At 46.4% G+C, this 19,384-nt stretch overlaps 1 protein-coding gene across 2 annotated transcripts in view; it reads left to right on the plus strand.

Moving 5' to 3' along the window:
* The window catches only part of cpsf1 (cleavage and polyadenylation specific factor 1), a 131,462-nt gene that overhangs the window by 72,615 nt on the left and 39,463 nt on the right, over window positions 1-19,384 (plus strand). For both annotated transcript variants that reach the window (XM_078230453.1, XM_078230462.1), the window contains exons 20-24: window positions 1,658-1,836; window positions 5,213-5,349; window positions 7,808-7,985; window positions 9,106-9,312; window positions 19,048-19,137. In XM_078230453.1, coding sequence (XP_078086579.1) covers window positions 1,658-1,836; window positions 5,213-5,349; window positions 7,808-7,985; window positions 9,106-9,312; window positions 19,048-19,137 — 791 coding nt within the window. The remainder of the gene's footprint in view (window positions 1-1,657; window positions 1,837-5,212; window positions 5,350-7,807; window positions 7,986-9,105; window positions 9,313-19,047; window positions 19,138-19,384) is intronic.

Here is a 19,384-nt window from a genome sequence, read left to right on the forward strand (position 1 = left end):
CATTGCTGTGGCTTTGGAGTCACATGTAGGCCAGTCTGGGTGAGGACGGCAGATTTCCTTCCCTACAGGTCATTAGTGAACCAGATGGGGTTTTATGACAATCGCTGATATTTTGTGATCGCCATTATTGGGACTAGGTTTTAATTCCAGAATTTTCTTTCATTCATTAAATTTAAATTCCACCAGTTGCCATGGTGTGAATTGAGTCTCAGATCTTTGGCCGTGGCCTCTGCATTATTAGGTCCGGTGATAATTACCATTGTGCCACTTCCTCCCTCAGCTGGAACGTTGTATTAACTGATTAGCTCTTTTTCAGCTGTTATGGACACAGTGGTGGGACTTTCTGCTGCCTGCACGGTGTGTTTTGCAGCGATGGAGGCAACCCGCCAATGGCCGGTGGCAGGATCTTCCCATTCTGCTGCGGTCAGTGGGTTTATTCCTCACTGGGGAACCTGTGGCAGGGGTTCACCATCGGCTGCACCAAAAGATCTCGCTGGCAGGAACGGCTGGAAAATTTCAGTGAATGAGCCGATTGGCCCCTTCCTCTCCCATTAATCTTGTATGTTTGCTTCAAGCATGAATTTAACCAGGGATAAAGTTTATTAATTAGTCACAAGCATCTTACACTAACACTGCTATGAAGTTAGTGTGAAAATCCCCTAGTCACCACACTCCGGCGCCTGTTCGGGTACGCTGAGGGAGAATTTAGCATGGCCAATGTGCCTAACCAGCACATCTTCATACTGTGAGAAAACCGGAGCACCTGCAGGAAACCCACGCAGACACGGGGAGAACGTGCAGGCTCCACACAGACAATGACCCAAACCGGGAATCGAACCCGGGTCCCTGACGCTGTGAGGCAGCAGTGCTAACCACTGTGCCACCATGCTGCCTGCGCACGTAAATTTGACGTTGTAAGGTACCGTGGTGTGAATTAGCTTTAATTCTTATCCTGTCCTTTAACGGAAAGATGATCTCCCATTGGGCTGTCATTCAACCTTCCTCCTAAGACGGTTCTTTATATATGATCCTGAGGAGTTTCTGAGGTTTGATGGGTTTGAGCCCAGCCCTGTGCCTGCCTACACTTGGATATGCGAGGAGCCATTGAAAGGCAATTAAGAGTCAGTCCATGTTTCATGCTCCAGCCCAGCGCACTGACATGGGTTTGTGTCAGTGTGTGTCATGGAGATAAGTTTAGGGGAGATGGTGGCCTTAATGGTAATGCCAGTGGACTGAAAATCTAAGGGCCCAGATTAATGCTCTGAGGACATCGCTTCAAACCCTGCCACAGCAGCTGGTAGAATCCAGAATTAAAAGCTAGTCTCAGGATTGGTGAGCATGAGATTATCATCAACTGTTGTAAAAACCCATCTGGTTCACTAACATCCTTTAGGGAAGGAAATCTGTCGTCCTTACCTGCTCTGGTCTACATGTGACTCCAGAGCAGATTTCTGAAATGCCCTAGCAAGCCGCTCAGCTCAAGGGCAATTAGGGATGGGCAATAAATGCTGGCCCAGCCTCTGATGCCCACGTCTCATGAAAGAATAAGAAGAAAGATGCACTTACTCTCTGGTGTAGTTTAGTTGGAATTGTCTCTGTTCTGACGCCCTTGCAATTTTTGCTGCTCCCAAGTGCCACTTACATTCTGTTCTCACAGTGAACCAGCTGCATTTCATACCTGTGGATCTGGGTTCCCCAATAATGCACTGTGCAGTGTGCGATCCTTATGTCGTGATAATGAGCGGCGAAGGTCAAGTGACGATGTTTGTACTGAAGCGTGATACATACGGAGGAAACACCCACAGGCTGACCATGCAGAAACCACAGATACACATGGTATGTATTCCTGTTAAAACTTGCTCGAGGTTGGGAGCATGAACAAATTCCCTGAACATGTGTTGCCAGCGGACGGAGCAATGTGCTTGAATGGATTGTAGGTCTGAGATTGAGACGCAATGCTTTAACACTGACTGTCCAAACCCTCCCCATTTCCTCGTATCAATGAATTTAACCTCTGAGGAGAACAAGAATATGGGGAGGCGATGGCCTAGTGGTATTATCGCTAGACCATTAATCCAGAAATTCAGCTAAGTTTCTGGGGACCCGGGCTCGAATCCCGCCACGACAGATGGTGGAATTTGAATTCAATAAAAAAATCTGGAATTAGGAATCTACTGATGACCATGAAACCATTGTCGATTGTCAGAAAAAACCCATCTGATTCACTAATGTCCTTTAGGGAAGGAAATCTGCCATCCTTACCTGATCTGGCCTACATGTGACTCCAGAGCCACAGCAATTTGGTTGACTCCCAACTGTCTTTGGGCAACTAGGGATGGGCAATAAATGCTGGCCAGCCAGCGACGCCCATGAATGAATGGAAAAACAAACAACCCCCTCCTTCTCCAGTCTATTCATGTAACTGAAACGCCTCATCCCTGGAATCTCTCTCAAACCTTCATAGATGGAGGCTGACTGTGGAATTATGTTGCTGAGGTAAGTTCATAGATACGTACAGCACTGTCAGCCTTTCAGTCCATTGTGCCTGTTCCGTCTCTAGCAGAACAATCTAATTAGCTCCCTGCTTTTCCCCATTGCCATGGACATTTTTCACATTTAAGTATGTATCTAACTAATTCCCTTTACAGTCTTATTATTATGTCTGCTTTCCCAGTGTATTCCAAATCATCATTAATCGCTGCATAAAAATATTCTTTGTCCCCTTTTGCTAATTACCTTAAATCCATTTCCTTTGGTTATGGACCCACCCGTATTTAACCCAGCATAGACCAGACATTCAGCTTAGCACCTTCCTGTCCTATGGATCAGCCAGCCCTAATGCAGAGGACTGAAGAGAGTAGGAGAAAAGACAAAGTCAATCAAGAAGTAGTAAGTGGGTGATGCTAAAGTTTGATCTTCAATAACCATTTGTGAATCCTGGAGGAACACGGGACTGAGGGAAATGAGGAATTTCAGAGTAGTCGAGACCTGAGAAAGAATGGGTTAAGAATTGGAAATGGCCCATGACACAAATGTTGGAAGTATTGTGAAATGTGATAATAGTGATAGACTTCAGGACATAGACTGGTGGAGTTAGGTGGAAATTTAAAGCAGAGACACACAAAATGATACATTTTGGTCGAACGGGGCAATACAAAATAAATGGGTATAATTCAAAAGGGAATACCTTGGGAGTGGGGTGTTGTCTTACCACAATTATTAAAGGTGTAAGAACAGGTTGGGAAAGTGGTTAAAAAGGCATATAGGGATCCTGTGCTTTATAACTGGAGCTCATAATACTCCAGTTGGAACCAAGTCAAAGTCAACATAAACTCCTTGCTTTTGTGCTTTATTCGGAGACGGAACAGGCACAATGGGTCGAATGGCCTACATTTGTGCGGTAAGATTCTATGAAGGTCTCAGCGGCACGAGTGTCTAAGACGGGAAGAATTGGCTGGCTTTGTCTCATTAATATTCAGTGACTCCTGCTGCAAGTGCAGTTGGTTGGGTTAATCTTAGCTCAGGACTGGACCAGATTTGCCTGTAATTTCCCCTTTGCTGTGGAATCATTCACCACTTTTTAAACTGACAACTTGGTTCCACTGGCTCCCATCAGTCATGATGTGGAGATGCCGGCGTTGGACTGGGGTAAGCACAGTAAGAAGTTTCACAACACCAGGTTAAAGTCCAACAGGTTTATTTGGTAGCACAAGCCACAAGCTTTCAGAGCGCTGCTCCTTCATCAGGTGAGTGGGAATTCTGTTCACAAACAGGGCATGTAAAGACACAGACTCAATTTACAAAATGATGGTTGGAATACGAGTCTTTACAGGTAATCAAGTCTTAAAGGTACAGACAATGTGAGTGGAGAGAGGGTTAAGCACAGGTTAAAGAGATGTGTATTGTCTCCAGCCAGTTAGTTGGACTTTAACCTGGTGTTGTGAGACTTCTTACTGTCCCATCAGCCAGTCAGGGTGGAGGAAAGAAATAGCAAGAAATTTAAGGATGAAATTTACTCGATTTAGTCCGCAGGGAGGTAGTGGTATTGTCGCTGGCTTAGTAATCCAGAGACCCAGGGTAATGCTCTGGGGGCCCATGTTCGAATCCCACCATGGCGGATGATGAAGTTTGAATTCAGTAAAAATCTGGAATGAGAAGTCTAATGACCATGAAACCATTGTTATCAACAGCCTGTCAGGAAGAGTAAAAACAGGAAGTTTACCTTTGTCACAGTCATGTCGATGTCTTTTGTGACTTTGATAAAAGCTGTTTGCTCGTTCTGGGTTGCTCCATCTTGATTTTTATTTTCTATGATTCTATAGACTCTAGGGTGTCAAGAGGGATGGGGAGAGCTCAGGAGTATGGTATTGAGATAGGGTATCAGTCATGATCCTGTTGAATGGCGGAGCAGGTTTGAAGGGTCAAATGGCCTCCTCCCATTTTCTGTGTTTCTGTGTTGATCGTAGAATCCTACAGTGCAGAAGGAGGCCATTCAGTCCATCGAGTCTGCACCGACCACAATCCCTCCCAGGTCCTATCCTCGTAAGCCCATGTATTTACCCCATTAATCCCCCTAACACTAAGGGGCAATTTTAGCATAGCCAATCAACCTAACCCACACATCTTTGGACTGGGGGAGGAAACCGGAGCACCCGGAGGAAACCCACGCAGACATGGGGAGAAAGTGCAGACTCCACACAGTGACCCGAGGCTGGAATTGAACCCGGGTCCCTGGTGCTGTGAGGCAGCAGTGCTCACCACTGTGCCACCGTGCCGCCCTCCTTTACTCCTGTTCATGGTCAGTGTACAGATTTCTACTCTCTGTGTCTTGTGTTTACACATGGGAGTTGAAAGATTGGTGTCTGTGTGTCAGGAAGGTTTGTGCTACACTCCCCTTGTCGGATATTTGTCGTTTCCAGGGTTGTACTAACTGTATTCTTAATTTGATTTATTATTGTCACATGAATTAGTACACAGTGAAACGTATTGTTTCTTGCACGCTATACAAAGCATATCGTTCATAAAGAAGGAAAGAAGAGAATGTAGTGTAGTTTAAATGAAGTTTTAGAAGCATAGAACGAGTTTAAAAGATAGAATTAGAAGGTAAGGTTGCAACAAGTTGCCTTGCTCCGACGCCATCTTGAGGACTGATTCTATACTGCATGGGGCTGATTGTCGAATGGACTGAAACATGTAAACTTCTCTGATCCAGTTGTCAAAGGTGATTGCCCTCTGTGCATACCGTGATATCAGTGGGATGTTCACCACAGAAAGCCGAGCCTCTGTTGTGAAGGAGGACAGCATGAAAGGGAGCCAGTCAGAGTTGGAAACCATGATTACCAACATTAGGTAAGGAATACTTGCTTTAACGCTTAAATACGGGAAATTTATATAGAAACTAGAAATTGTAGAAGGCCATTTGGCCCTTTGAGCCTGCCCCGCCATTCAGTTTGATCATGGTTGATCTCCAAATTCAATATCCAGATCTCCCCCCTCCTAGAATCATCTGTGCGTTGACTCTATATGTCTCCATATCACAGAATCCCTGGCACGACTGGTTAATAACTAGCTGTGTACATTCTCTTTTCCCTCTCTTCCTAACTCTGTGGCACTGAGGTTAATTATGGTGTTTGCTCTGGTTGAGATGACAAACTCAATACTGACCAGGTGGAGCTGGACCCCGATGGTGCGACAACTCCAAATGTTATGATCCCAGTTGATATAACTGGACAGGAAGACCCCAGAATGGAACCCTGGCTCAGAAGATCGTAACTTTTACATTTTTTGAAAATACGGAGGAACAGAGTCACAGGAATGCCAATTATCTTTAAACAAGGAAAAAAACATTTATTAAACATGACAAGTTTGACTATAATACAATACTTCACTTCCCGTTATCTTCACCAATATGCATGAATTATAAGGAAAACACAGTTTACAAAATATATTTTATGCTAAAAGGTTTTCAACAAGCACACACTCCCTGTAATCCAACAGGCTAACTGTGGTCAGACCATATCCCAGTCTGAAACCAAGTGGCAGATGTCACTCAATTGATCTTTTGTGGATTTCTCCTCAAAATCCCCCCACGACTGTTTCCAAATTTGACTTTCACAAAGACGTACTTTAAAATTTTCTTTCCATCAGCTGTTTTCATCAAGGATCCACCTCCAGGTTTGCCAACTCTCCTTTCAAACAAAGCTTTCACCTGTTTTAACAAGGATCTACCTCTAGGTTTTCCAACTCTCCTTTCAGTGTTCCTTTATCTTAAATGCTTTTGCACAAACTCTGAGATCCAGCTACTGATTGCTTCACAGACTATGGTAAGATAAGGACGGCATGGTGGGAGAGAGGTCAGCACTGCAGCCTGACAACGCCAGGGCCTCGGATTCGATTCGCGCCTTGGTTTGTACGTTCTCCCAGTGTCTGCGTGGGTTTCCTCCGGGTGCCCTGGTTTCCTCCCACTGTCCAAAAGGTGTGCGGGTTAGGTTGATTGGCCGTGCAAAATTGCCCCTTCGTGTCCCGGGATGCATAGGTTAGAGGGATTAGAGGGGTAAATACATGGGGTGGGATTGTTGTCAGTGCAGACTCGATGGGCCGAATGGCCTCCTTCTGCATTGTGCGCTCTATGATTTTATGATATCACAAACCTTAGAATCACTTCCGATATATTCTAGCTTTTCACTAGCCAGCTCCTTCGCGTCTCTGTCCGTGGCTTCAATGGATAGTGAGAGTTCAATGAACAGAAAAGTTTCCTCTTTTCTTTTACCTTCATGCTTTCTGGAAACTTCTCTTAATTTCTCTGGTTCTTTAGATTTTTGGTACTTGCTTCCTTGTCCCTTATTCCATTGTATGGCGTTTCTTCTAGCAAAGCTGTGAGAGATGTTCCCTCTTCCACTGCTAAGCTACTTCTGCTCTGGATTCTACTTAAAACTAACATCAAAAAGGTCTTGTCTCTAAAGGTGGCTCCTGGTTGCTAAGCAACATCTCATTTTTTCCCCCAAGCTTGTTTTTACCTTTCTTGTTGTAAACTCAGTGCAGTAGAAACAGTTTGAACTGAAACCGAAACCCTTATGCGTGCAAACAATTTTGTTTAACATGAACCTAACTAGAATGTTTGTACACTTATACAAAAACACGAAATTAAATCCACTTAAATCTTTAACCTATGTCTAATATTTAAAAATACAAATATCGATCACTTAAACCTATCTCTGTTTCCTGACACAAGCCATGGTGGGCACTGAAAATCCGAGTTTATAATCTGCTGCTTCTTGCAACAACATTGCAAACAGAACAGAAGAAAGCAATAAGATGGATATGTGTTTAAAGTTTATTTATTAGTGTTACAAGTAGGCTTACATTAACACTGCAATGCATTAATGTGAAAATCCCCCAGTGCCTGTTCGGGTACACTGAGGGAGAATTTAATATGGCCAATGCCCCTAACCAGCAAGTCTTTCAGAATGTGGGAGGAAACTGGAGCACCTGGAGGAAACCCATGTAGACATGGGGAGAACGTGCAAACTCCACACCGACAGTGACCTAAGCTGGGAATCGAACCTGGGTCCCTGACACTGTGAGGCAGCAGTGCTAACCACTGTGCTGCTGTGCCACCCATGATTCTAGGTTGGCAGGCTGAGATGGTCACAAACAATTGGGGTGTAAATTTGAGCACCGCCCCTTCAGCTCTAAAGCCTGATCTTGTATTGGATCTAATCTGTGAAAGGGGCTCAGTTATTGCTAATTAATTTCCTGGTCGGTCACATCCGAGGGTTTCTGTGAATTGCTTTTGTTAAACTTGCAGCACCACAGTGGACGATGAAGAGGAGATGCTATACGGAGAGTCTGGCTCAGCGCTGTTCAGCCCTCCTAAAGAGGAGCCAAGCCGTACCTCCGTGCCAATGACTGAAAAAGAGACCTCGCACCTTAAAACGGAGCCCACAAACTGGTGCATGTTGGTGAGGGAGAACGGTGTCATGGAGGTGAGCATCGCAGTCTGTGCCTAATGTTGAGTTGGAATGGTGCACAAGACTGGAAGGAGCCCAATGTCTGGTAACAATGTAGTTTAAAACTGCATCTACCTATGTTTTTATATCCATAAGGATAGTGCAATGAGGGTCTGCTGCTGAGTTCTGATAAACCTGAATTTTAGAAGTTTTTAAAAAGTGCTATTGAGTTAGTCACCCTCTCCTATATTCCCATCACCCTGAGCATTTCCCCTGCATTGGAGTGAATGGATAGCTATGATTTTCTCGTGAAACTTTGTGTTTTTTGCAATTCCTAATTATGTCCCATAATTTTGTACCTCTTCACTTGCCTCCTCCGTCACCCACCTGCTCGACATCACTCCCTGACTAATATATTGAGTAATTGGCCTCTGTGACTTGCTGCTGGAAATTGTGGAAGCAACCAAACAAAATAAGGTGGCAGGTTTGGCAGCACCGACAATTACATTGCAGAACCACATCTGAAATCAGCTCTGCTTTACGAAGAGATAGGTCCTTCTCTCCACCCCCAACCACTTTTTTAAAAAGAAAGGCACCTGCTTAACGGAAATCTCTGGGAAGTTTATCCATTAATGTAAATGCTGGACAGCAGTGGTCCCAGCACAGATCCCACCGGGGCACCAGCTCCCATTTAGAGACAGTATATTTACAGCAGAGGATGAGCTAGTGGGAGAGGCATTGGCTTCATGGTATTATCGCTAGACTATTAATCCAGAAGCTCAGCTAATGTTCCGGGGACCCAGGTTCAAATCCCGCCATGGCAGATGGTGGAATTTGAATTGAATAAATAGCTGGAATTAAGAATTTACTGATGACCATGAAACCATTGTCGATTGTTGGAAAAACCCATCTGGTTCACTAATGTCCTTTAGGGAAGGAAATCTACTGTCCTTACCTGGCCTGGCCTACATGTGTCTCCAGAGTCACAGCAATGTGGTTGACTGTCAACTGATCTCAGGCAATTGGGGATGGGCAATAAATGCTGGCCAGCCAGCGACTCCCTTGTCTCATGAATAATAAAGAAGATGACCTGAATGCTCTCTTTTGGATAAGTGTTTTGGTGGTTGTGATTTGACTTTCCTGTGTTTCTGTGCAGATTTACCAGCTGCCTGACTGGCGCTTGGTATTCCTGGTGAAAAATTTCCCTGTGGGTCAGCGTGTGCTGGTGGACAGCTCTTCTGGTCAGCACATGACACAGGGAGAGATAAAGAAGGAGGAGTTTGCCCGCCTAACGGAGATGCCGTCGGTAAGAGAGGTCCTGCTGGTTGGACTCGGCAATCGACAGACCAGGCCTTTCCTTCTGGTGAGCAAGTTTGTGTCACTGCAATAAATTCTATTCTATATTTTGTACGTGTTCTGAGCTCGTGGAGCACATCGACAAGGCTCTCTGTGCAAATGGATTCCATTCTCTGGTCTGTCCTGAGCTTGTCCCGTCAGGGTTCGTGGTGGGAGATACAGGACGGATATCAGAGGTACGTTCTTTACGCAGAGAGTGGTTGGGGTGTGGAATGGACTGCCTGCAGTGATAGTGGAGTCAGACACTTTAGAAACATTTAAGCGGTTATTGGATAGGCACATGGAGCACACCAGGATGATAGGGAGTGGGATAGCTTGATCTTGGTTTCAGATAAAGCTCGGCACAACATCGTGGGCCGAAGGGCCTGTTCTGTGCTGTACTGTTCTATGTTCTATGTTCTAGAGGTGGGGGATATAAACAAAATGCAGCAAATCAGAAATTACATCACGGGGGGCTGGAAACACTGAGCAGGGTGGGTCAGACGGTAGGGATATCATTTCCAGCTGAGAGACTTCCCACAGGACCAGGAGATGAACCACTTGTAAAGGGGAGCAGAGTCAGAGGAAAGGAAGCGATGCGGGAAATAAAGAATGGTGAGTGAGTGACTGAAGGACAGAGAAAACAGATGACCAAACATTCTGAGGGAAACCGATTGTGGTGAAGGTGAACAATGTAAGAAGAACCAACAAGAACAAAGAACAATACAGCACAGGAACAGGCCCTTCGGCCCTCCAAGCCCGCGCCGCTCCCTGGTCCAAACTAGACCATTCTTTTGTATCCCTCCATTCCCACTCTGTTCATATGGCTGTCCAGATAATTCTTAAACGTTCCCAGTGTGTCCGCCTCCACCACCTTGCCTGGCAGCGCATTCCAGGCCCCCACCACCCTCTGTGTAAAATATGTCCGTCTGATATCTGTGTTAAACCTCCCCCCTTTCACCTTGAACCTATGACCCCTCGTGAACGTTACCACCGACCTGGGGAAAAGCTTCCCACCGTTCACCCTATCTATGCCTTTCATAATTTTATACACCTCTATCAGGTCACCCCTCATCCTCCGTCTTTCCAGGGAGAACAACCCCAGTTTACCCAATCTCTCCTCATAACTAAGCCCCTCCATACCAGGTAACATCCTGGTAAACCTCCTCTGTACTCTCTCCAAAGCCTCCACGTCCTTCTGGTAGTGTGGCGACCAGAACTGGACGCAGTATTCCAGATGCGGCCGAACCAACGTTCTATACATCTGCAACATCAGACCCCAACTTTTATACTCTATGCCCCGTCCTATAAAGGCAAGCATGCCATATGCCTTCTTCACCACCTTCTCCACCTGCGACGTCACTTTCAAGGATCTGTGGACTTGCACACCCAGTCCCTCTGCGTATCTACACCCTTTATGGTTCTGTCATTTATCATATAGCTCCTCCCTACATTATTTCTACCAAAATGCATCACTTTGCATTTATCAGGATTGAACTCCATCTGCCATTTCTTTGCCCAAATTTCCAGCCTATCTATATCCTTCTGTAGCTTCTGACAATGCTCCTCACTATCTGCAAGTCCTGCCAATTTTGTGCCGTCCGCAAACTTACTGATCACCCCAGTTACACCTTCTTCCAGATCATTTATATAAATCACAAACAGCAGAGGTCCCAATACAGAGCCCTGCGGAACACCACTAGTCACAGGCCTCCAGCCGGAAAAAGACCCTTCCACTACCACCCTCTGTCTTCTGTGACCAAGCCAGTTCTCCACCCATCTAGCCACCTCCCCCTTTATCCCATGAGATCCAACCTTTTTCACCAGCCTACCATGAGGGACTTTGTCAAACGTTTTACTAAAGTCCATATAGACGACATCCACGGCCCTTCCCTCGTCAACCATTTTGGTCACTTCTTCAAAAAACTCCACCAGGTTAGTGAGGCATGACCTCCCTCTCACAAAACCATGCTGACTATCGTTAATGAGTTTATTCCTTTCTAAATGCGCATACATCCTATCTCTAAGAATCTTCTCCAACAACTTCCCCACCACGGACGTCAAGCTCACCGGCCTATAATTACCCGGGTTATCCTTCCTACCCTTCTTAAATAACGGGACCACATTAGCTATCCTCCAATCCTCTGGGACCTCACCTGCGTCCAGTGACCCCCTTTTTGTTTTATCCCCAAAACTAAAAAGGACATGGCTGGTATGAGTGGGAGGCCAGTATACTGCATTCGGTGTGGGATGTGGGAGTTCCTGGAGACAACTTGCCTCCCGGAAGTCCATATCTGTGCCAGATGTGTGGAACTGCATCTCCTGAAGGATCGTGTAAGGGAGCTGGAGCTGAGGCTCGATGAACTCAGTTTAGTTAGGGAAAATGAGAGAGTAATAGATAAAAGTTATAGTCAGGTAGTGACACCAGGGTCTCGGAAGGAAGACACGTGGGTCACAGTCAGGAGGGGTAATAGTCAGAAGGGTGATGTGCCAGAAAGTACCCCAGTGGCAGTCTCCCATAAAAGAAAGGAATGGGCAACAGATGGGAGAAGGGAAGGGAGTGAGCAGTCTGTGGAGGGATCCCCTGTGGTTGTCCCCCTCCAAAATAGGTATCTTGTTTTGGATTCTGTGGAGGGGGATGACCCTCCAGGGGTAAGCCACGAGGACCAGATCGCCTCCACGGAGACAGGCTCAGGGGTCCGGAAGGGAAAGAAGGGGTTTAGGAGAGCGATAGTTGTGGGGGACGCAATGGTTAGAGGCACGGACAGGCGCTTCTGTGGGACTGAACGAGAATTCAGGATGGTAGTCTGCCTCCCTGGTGCTGGGGTACTGGATGTCTCCGAGAGGGTAGGAAGCATATTTAAAAAGGAAGGTAGTCAAACGGATGTGATTGTACACATTGGGGGAAATGATGTAGGTAGGAAGAGCAGGGGGGGTCATACGAGAGAAATTCAGGGAGTTGGGTGCTCGGCTAAAAAGTAAGACCTCCAGGGTAGCAATATCTGGACTGCTCCCGGTGCCTAGTGCAAGTGAGGCTCGGAACAGGGAGATTCTACAGTTGAACGCGTGGCTAAAGGACTGGTGCAAGAGGGAGGGTTTTAAATTCATAGATAACTGGGAAATCTTCAAGTCAGGATGGCAACTGTACATAAAGGATGGGTTACACCTTAACTGGAAGGGAGCAAATATCCTGGCTGGGAGTTTTGCTAGAGTGTTTCGGCAGGATTTAAACTAGTGTGGCAGGGGGGTGGGGAACAAAACAGGAGGTCAGTAAATACTGAGGCTGGGGTTGAGCTGGGGGCCAGGGCAAGGCTAGCTAAGAAGAGGAGCACTCTGGAGGAGGAGGACCTGACTGGGCCTGGAGGTCTGGAGTGCATCTGCTTCAATGCGAGGAGTGTAACGGGTAAAACAGACGAACTTAGGGCCTTAATGCTTGTGCGGAATTTGGATGTGGTTGCGGTGACGGAAACTTGGTTAAAAGAAGGACAGGACTGGCAGCTGAATATTCTGGGGTATCAGTGTTTTAGGCGAGACAGAGGAGGGGCTAAAAAAGGTGGGGGAGTAGCGATATTAGTTAAGGAGCATATTACCGCGGTGCAGAGGGTAGACAACTTAGAGGGATCATGTACTGAGTCGCTGTGGGTGGAACTCAGAAACAGGAAGGGTGCAGTCACTATGCTGGGGGTGTACTACACACCACCCAACAGCCCATGGGAAGTGGAGGAAAGGATATGTCAGGAGATTCTGGATAGGTGCAGAAAACATAGGGTTGTTGTAGTGGGGGACTTTAATTTCCCTGGCACAGACTGGAAAGTGCTTAGAGCTGGGGGACCGGACGGGGAGGAATTTGTAAAATGCGTACTGGAAGGTTCTTTGGAACAGTATGTAGATAGCCCGACTAGAGAGGGGGCTATACTGGACCTAGTTCTGGGAAATGAGCCCGGTCAGGTCGTCAAAGTTTCGGTAGGGGAACATGTGGCAAATAGTGACCACAACTCTGTTAACTTTAGGATAGTAATGGACAAGGATGAGTGCTGTCCTACGGGCAGGGTGCTAAATTGGGGGAAGGCTGACTATAGCCGGATTAGGCAGGAATTGGTGGATGTTGATTGGGAGAGGATATTCGAGGGTAAGTCCGCGTCGGGCATGTGGGAGTCTTTTAAGGAACTATTGATAAGGCTGCAGGATAGGCATGTGCCTGTAAAAAGGAAAGATAGGAAAGGTAGGATTCGAGAGCCGTGGATAACCAGGGAAATTGAGGATCTGATTAAAATGAAAAGGGAGGCGTACGTTAAGTCCAGGCAACTGAAAACAGATGGAGCTCTGGAGGAATACAGAGAGAGTAGGAAAGATCTCAAATGGGGAGTTAGAAGGGCAAAAAGAGGTCACGAGATGTTCTTGGCAGGCAGGATTAAGGAGAATCCTAAGGCATTCTATTCATACGTTAGGAACAAAAGAGTTGTCAGGGAGAAAATCGGACCTCTCAGGGACAAAGGAGGGGAATTATGCTTAGAACCCAAGGGAATAGGGGAGATCCTAAATGAATACTTTACATCGGTATTCACGAAGGAGAGGGGCGTGTTAACCGGGAGTGTCTCGGAGGGAGGTGTTGACCCGTTAGAGAAAATCTCCATTACAAGAGAGGAAGTGTTAGGTTTTTTAGGGAACATTAAAACTGACAAAGCCCCAGGGCCTGATGGCATCTATCCTCGACTGCTCAGGGAGACGAGAGGTGAAATTGCTGGGCCTCTGACGGAAATCTTTGTCGCTTCTTTGGACACGGGTGAGGTCCCTGAGGATTGGAGGATAGCGAATGTGGTCCCGTTGTTAAAGAAGGGTAGCAGGGATAACCCAGGAAATTATAGGCCGGTGAGCTTGACGTCCGTGGTAGGGAAGTTGTTGGAGAGGATTCTTAGAGACAGGATGTATGTGCATTCAGAACGGAACAATCTCATTAGTGACAGACAGCATGGTTTTGTAAGAGGGAGGTCGTGCCTTACAAATTTGGTGGAGTTTTTTGAGGAAGTGACAAAAACGGTTGATGAAGAAAGGGCCGTGGATGTCGTCTATATGGATTTCAGTAAGGCATTTGACAAAGTCCCACATGGCAGGTTGGTTAAGAAGGTTAAGGCTCATGGGATACAAGGAGAAGTGGCTAGATGGGTGGAGAACTGGCTTGGCCATAGGAGACAGAGGGTAGTGGTCGAAGGGTCTTTTTCCGGCTGGAGGTCTGTGACCAGTGGTGTTCCGCAGGGCTCTGTACTGGGACCTCTGCTATTTGTGATATATATAAATGATTTGGAAGAAGGTGTAACTGGTGTAATCAGCAAGTTTGCGGATGACACGAAGATGGCTGGAATTGCGGATAGCGAAGAGCATTGTCGGGCAATACAGCAGGATATAGATAGGCTGGAAAATTGGGCGGAGAGGTGGCAGATGGAATTTAATCCGGATAAATGCGAAGTGATGCATTTTGGAAGAAATAATGTAGGGAGGAGTTATACAATAAATGGCAGAGTCATCAGGAGTATAGAAACACAGAGGGACCTAGGTGTGCAAGTCCACAAATCCTTGAAGGTGGCAACACAGGTGGAGAAGGTGGTGAAGAAGGCATATGGTATGCTTGCCTTTATAGGACGGGGTATAGAGTATAAAAGCTGGAGTCTGATGATGCAGCTGTATAGAACGCTGGTTAGGCCGCATTTGGAGTACTGCGTCCAGTTCTGGTCGCCGCACTACCAGAAGGACGTGGAGGCATTGGAGAGAGTGCAGAGAAGGTTTACCAGGATGTTGCCTGGTATGGAGGGTCTTAGCTATGAGGAGAGATTGGGTAAACTGGGGTTGTTCTCCTTGGAAAGACGGAGAATGAGGGGAGATCTAATAGAGGTATACAAGATTATGAAGGGTATAGATAGGGTGAACAGTGGGAAGCTTTTTCCCAGGTCGGAGGTGACGATCACGAGGGGTCACGGGCTCAAGGTGAGAGGGGCGAAGTATAACTCAGACATCAGAGGGACGTTTTTTACACAGAGGGTGGTGGGGGCCTGGAATGCGCTGCCAAGTAGGGTGGTGCAGGCAGGCACGCTGACATCGTTTAAGACTTACCTGGATAGTCACATGAGCAGCCTGGGAATGGAGGGATACAAACGATTGGTCTAGTTGGACCAAGGAGCAGCACGGGCCTGGAGGGCCGAAGGGCCTGTTTCCTGTGCTGTACTGTTCTTTGTTCTTTGAGACAAAAATTTGCGTCAGAGGCCCAGCGATTTCATCTCTCGTCTCCCTGAGCAGCCTTGGATAGATTCCATCAGGCCCTGGGGATTTGTCAGTCTTTAAATTCTCTAACAAACCTAACACTTCCTCCTTTGTAATGGAGATTTTCTCCAACGGTTCAACACTCCCCTCCGAGACACTCCCAGTCAACACATCCCTCTCCTTTGTGAATACCGACGCAAAGTATTCATTTAGGATCTCCCCTACTTCTTTGGGCTCCAAGCATAATTCCCCACTTTTGTCCCTGAGAGGTCCGATTTTTTCCCTGACAACCCTTTTGTTCCTAATGTATGAATAAATGCCTTGGGATTCTCCTTAATCCTGTCTGCCAAGAACATTTCGTGACCCCTTTTTGCTCTTCTAATTCCCCGTTACCAGTTACTTTACTGCCGTTTTCTCTTCAGGACTACCCACGTCGCCAGCCACATCCATCTTGAAGTTTTGTTCTTCCCTTGAACATGATTTTGATTTATCTGCTTTACCCTGTTTCCCCTTCATTGCCATCTGTTTCTCAGTCTGCGTTTGATCATTCAGAAAGGATGTAAACAAGTTGGAAACAGTTCAGAGAAGGTTTACCAGAGTAATACTTAGAATGGGTGTGCTGTCTATGAGGAGCGTTTGTTCAGGCTAGGCCTGTATCCGCTGGAGGTTAGAAGAGTAAGGGATGGGTAAGTACGGGAGCAGCTGCATTTTCATAAGTTGTGGTGCTTTTCACTCTTTTAATCCTTCCTTTATTCTTATGCACAATTATGATGTAATTATGTGATCCTGCTGTGTATAACCTGTGCTATGGTCCTGGCAGATCCTGGTTAAATTTTAGTGATGGGGAGTCAAGTTAAGTCATAACTCCTTGTCTGATTGAGACAGTTGGAGATGGCTGGGATGGGGCGAAGGAGACTTTGCGTTAAAGTGTGATCCCGTTTAGAAACATAGAAAACTACAGCACAAAACCGGCCCTTCGGCCCCACAAGTTGTGCCGAACATATCCCTACCTTTTAGGCCTACCTATAACCCTCCATCCTATTAAGTCCCATGTACTCATCCAGGAGTCTCTTAAAAGACCCTATTGAGTTTGCCTCCACCACCACTGACGGCAGCCGATTCCACTCGCCCACCACTCTCTGTGTGAAAAACTTCCCCCTAACATTTCCCCAGTACCTCCACCCCAGCACCTTAAACCTGTGTCCTCTCGTAGCAGCCATTTCCACTCTGGGAAAAAGCCTCTGAGAGTCCACCTGATCTATGCCTCTCAACATCTTATATACCTCTATTAGGTCTCCTCTCATCCTACGTCTCTCCAAGGAGAAAAGACCGAGCTCCCTCAGCCTATCCTCATAAGGCATGCCACTCAATCCAGACAACAGCCTTGTAAATCTCCTCTGCACCCTTTCAATCTTTTTCACATCCTTCCTGTAATGAGGCGACCAGAACTGAGCACAGTACTCCCAAGTGAGGTCTGACGAGGGTCTTATATAGCTGCATCATTATCCCCGGACTCCTAAACTCAATCCCTTGATTGATAAAGGCCAGCACACCATACGCCTTCTTAACCACCTCCTCCACCTGTGGGGCCGATTTTAGAGTCCTATGGACCCGGACCCCAAGGTCCTTCTGATCCTCTACAGTACTAAGAGTCTTTCCCTTTATATTGTACTCCTTCATCCCATTTGACCTGCCACAATGGACCACTACGCATTTATCTGGGTTGAAGTCCATCTGCCACTTCTCTGCCCAGTCTTGCATCCTATCAATGTCCCTCTGTAACTTCTGACATCCCTCCAGACTATTCACAACCCCACCAACCTTCGTGTCGTCGGCAAACTTACCAACCCATCCCTCCACTTCCTCATCCAGGTCATTTATGAAAATGACAAACAGCAAGGGTCCCAGAACAGATCCCTGGGGCACACCACTGGTGACCGACCTTCATTTAGAAAAAGATCCATCTATACCCACTCTCTGTCGCCTTTGGGCAAGCCAGTTCTGGATCCACAGGGCAGCAGCCCCTTGGATCCCATGCCCTCTCACTTTTTCTAGAAGCCTTGCATGGGGGACCTTATCGAACGCCTTGCTAAAATCCATATAAACCACATCTACCGCTTTCCCTTCGTCAATGTGTTTACATTCAATCTTGGTCTTGAGGTGTGACACCAAGGGAGCGGGGTGCCTTGCCTCTGGCTCTGTGTCAAATGTAAATCCCTGGGATTTAGTGTTTGTAATGCAGAGATATGGTGGAACAGGCTCGAGGGGCTGAATGGCCGTCTCCTGTTTATATGAATGTGTGTTTGTTAAAATTCCATCCCTCCTGTTATTTATTCATCTCCATCAGCTATTCTTTCCTTCCTCCCTTTTTCATAGCTGTGTTTTTCTTTACAAGCGGTGCTGTTTCATACTCTCGCTTGGACCTTGAAAAATTTATCAATTTTACTTTGAATTTCCACCCCTCTATCACTTTCACATGGTCCATCTCTGGCATTTCTCTTCTCTTCCTTGACCTTATGTTGCAGCTTTATAGAACCTTAGTTAGGCCACACTTGGGATATAGTGTTCAATTCTGGTCGCCACACTACCAGAAGGATGTGGAGGCTTTGGAGAGGGTACAGAAAAGATTTACCAGGATGTTGCCTGGTATGGAGGGCATTAGCTATGAGGAGACGTTGGAGAAACTTGGTTTGTTCTCACTGGAGCGACGGAGGTTGAGGGGCGACCTGAAAGAAGTCTACAAGATTATGAGGGGCATGGACAGAGTTTGATAGTCAGAAGCTTTTTCCCAGGATGGAAGAGTCAGTTACCAGGGAACATTGGTTTAAGATGTAAGGTTTAAAGGAGATGTACGAGGCAAGTTTTTTTTTACACAGAGGGTGGTGGATGCCTGGAACTCGCTGCTGGGGGAGGTAGTGGAAGCAGATACGATAGTGACTTTTAAGGGGCATCTGGACAAATACATGAATAGGATGGGAATAGAGGGATATGGTCTCCGGAAAGATAGGGGGCTTTAGTTCAGACAGGCAGCTTGGTCCTTGCAGGCTTGGAGGGCCGAAGGGCCTGTTCCTGCGCTGTAATTTTCTTTGTTCTTTGTTCTCTCTGTCTCCATTTCTGGTGAGAAACTGTCCACCAGTATGTTTTTTTCAGCTCTGAAGAAGGGTCATCCAGACTCGAAACGTTGGCTCTATTCTCTCTCAGTAAGAAGTTTAACAACACCAGGTTAAAGTCCAACAGGTTTATTTGGTAGCAAAAGCCACACAAGCTTTCGGAGCTCCAAGAAGGGGCTTGGAGCTCCGAAAGCTTGTGTGGCTTTTGCTACCAAATAAACCTGTTGGACTTTAACCTGGTGTTGTTAAACTTCTTACTGTGTTTACCCCAGTCCAACGCCGGCATCTCCACATCATGCCTATTCTCTCTCCACAGATGCTGTCAGACCTGCTGAGATTTTCCAGCATCTTCTGTTTTTGTTGTGTGTGAGATGACTGACTATCCTTGGTGTTTGCTGCAGGTTCATGTGGAGCAGGAGCTTTTGATCTACGAGGCCTTTCCCTATGACGCACAGCAAAGCCAGAATAATCTGAAAGTTCGGTTTAAAAAGGTACGTAACACCAGAGGAAGAATGACCCTGAAGTATCTCTCAAGTCACCTGCTCCTTTCAATGAATGTTTATGGTTAAGATGCACGCCTGTTGATTTATTCTTTAACAAATTCCATTATTTAGATTGTTATTTACAATTTTCCTCCAATGGATTACTGGCTGCAGGTTCTACCAGTTCCATAAACATCAGAGTAATTAGTTATTCATCTAATTACAGAAGGTGCTGGAACAACTCAACACGCCAGGC

The sequence above is a fragment of the Mustelus asterias genome, chromosome 2 (assembly GCF_964213995.1).
Source record: "Mustelus asterias chromosome 2, sMusAst1.hap1.1, whole genome shotgun sequence".
Lineage (NCBI taxonomy): Eukaryota > Metazoa > Chordata > Chondrichthyes > Carcharhiniformes > Triakidae > Mustelus > Mustelus asterias.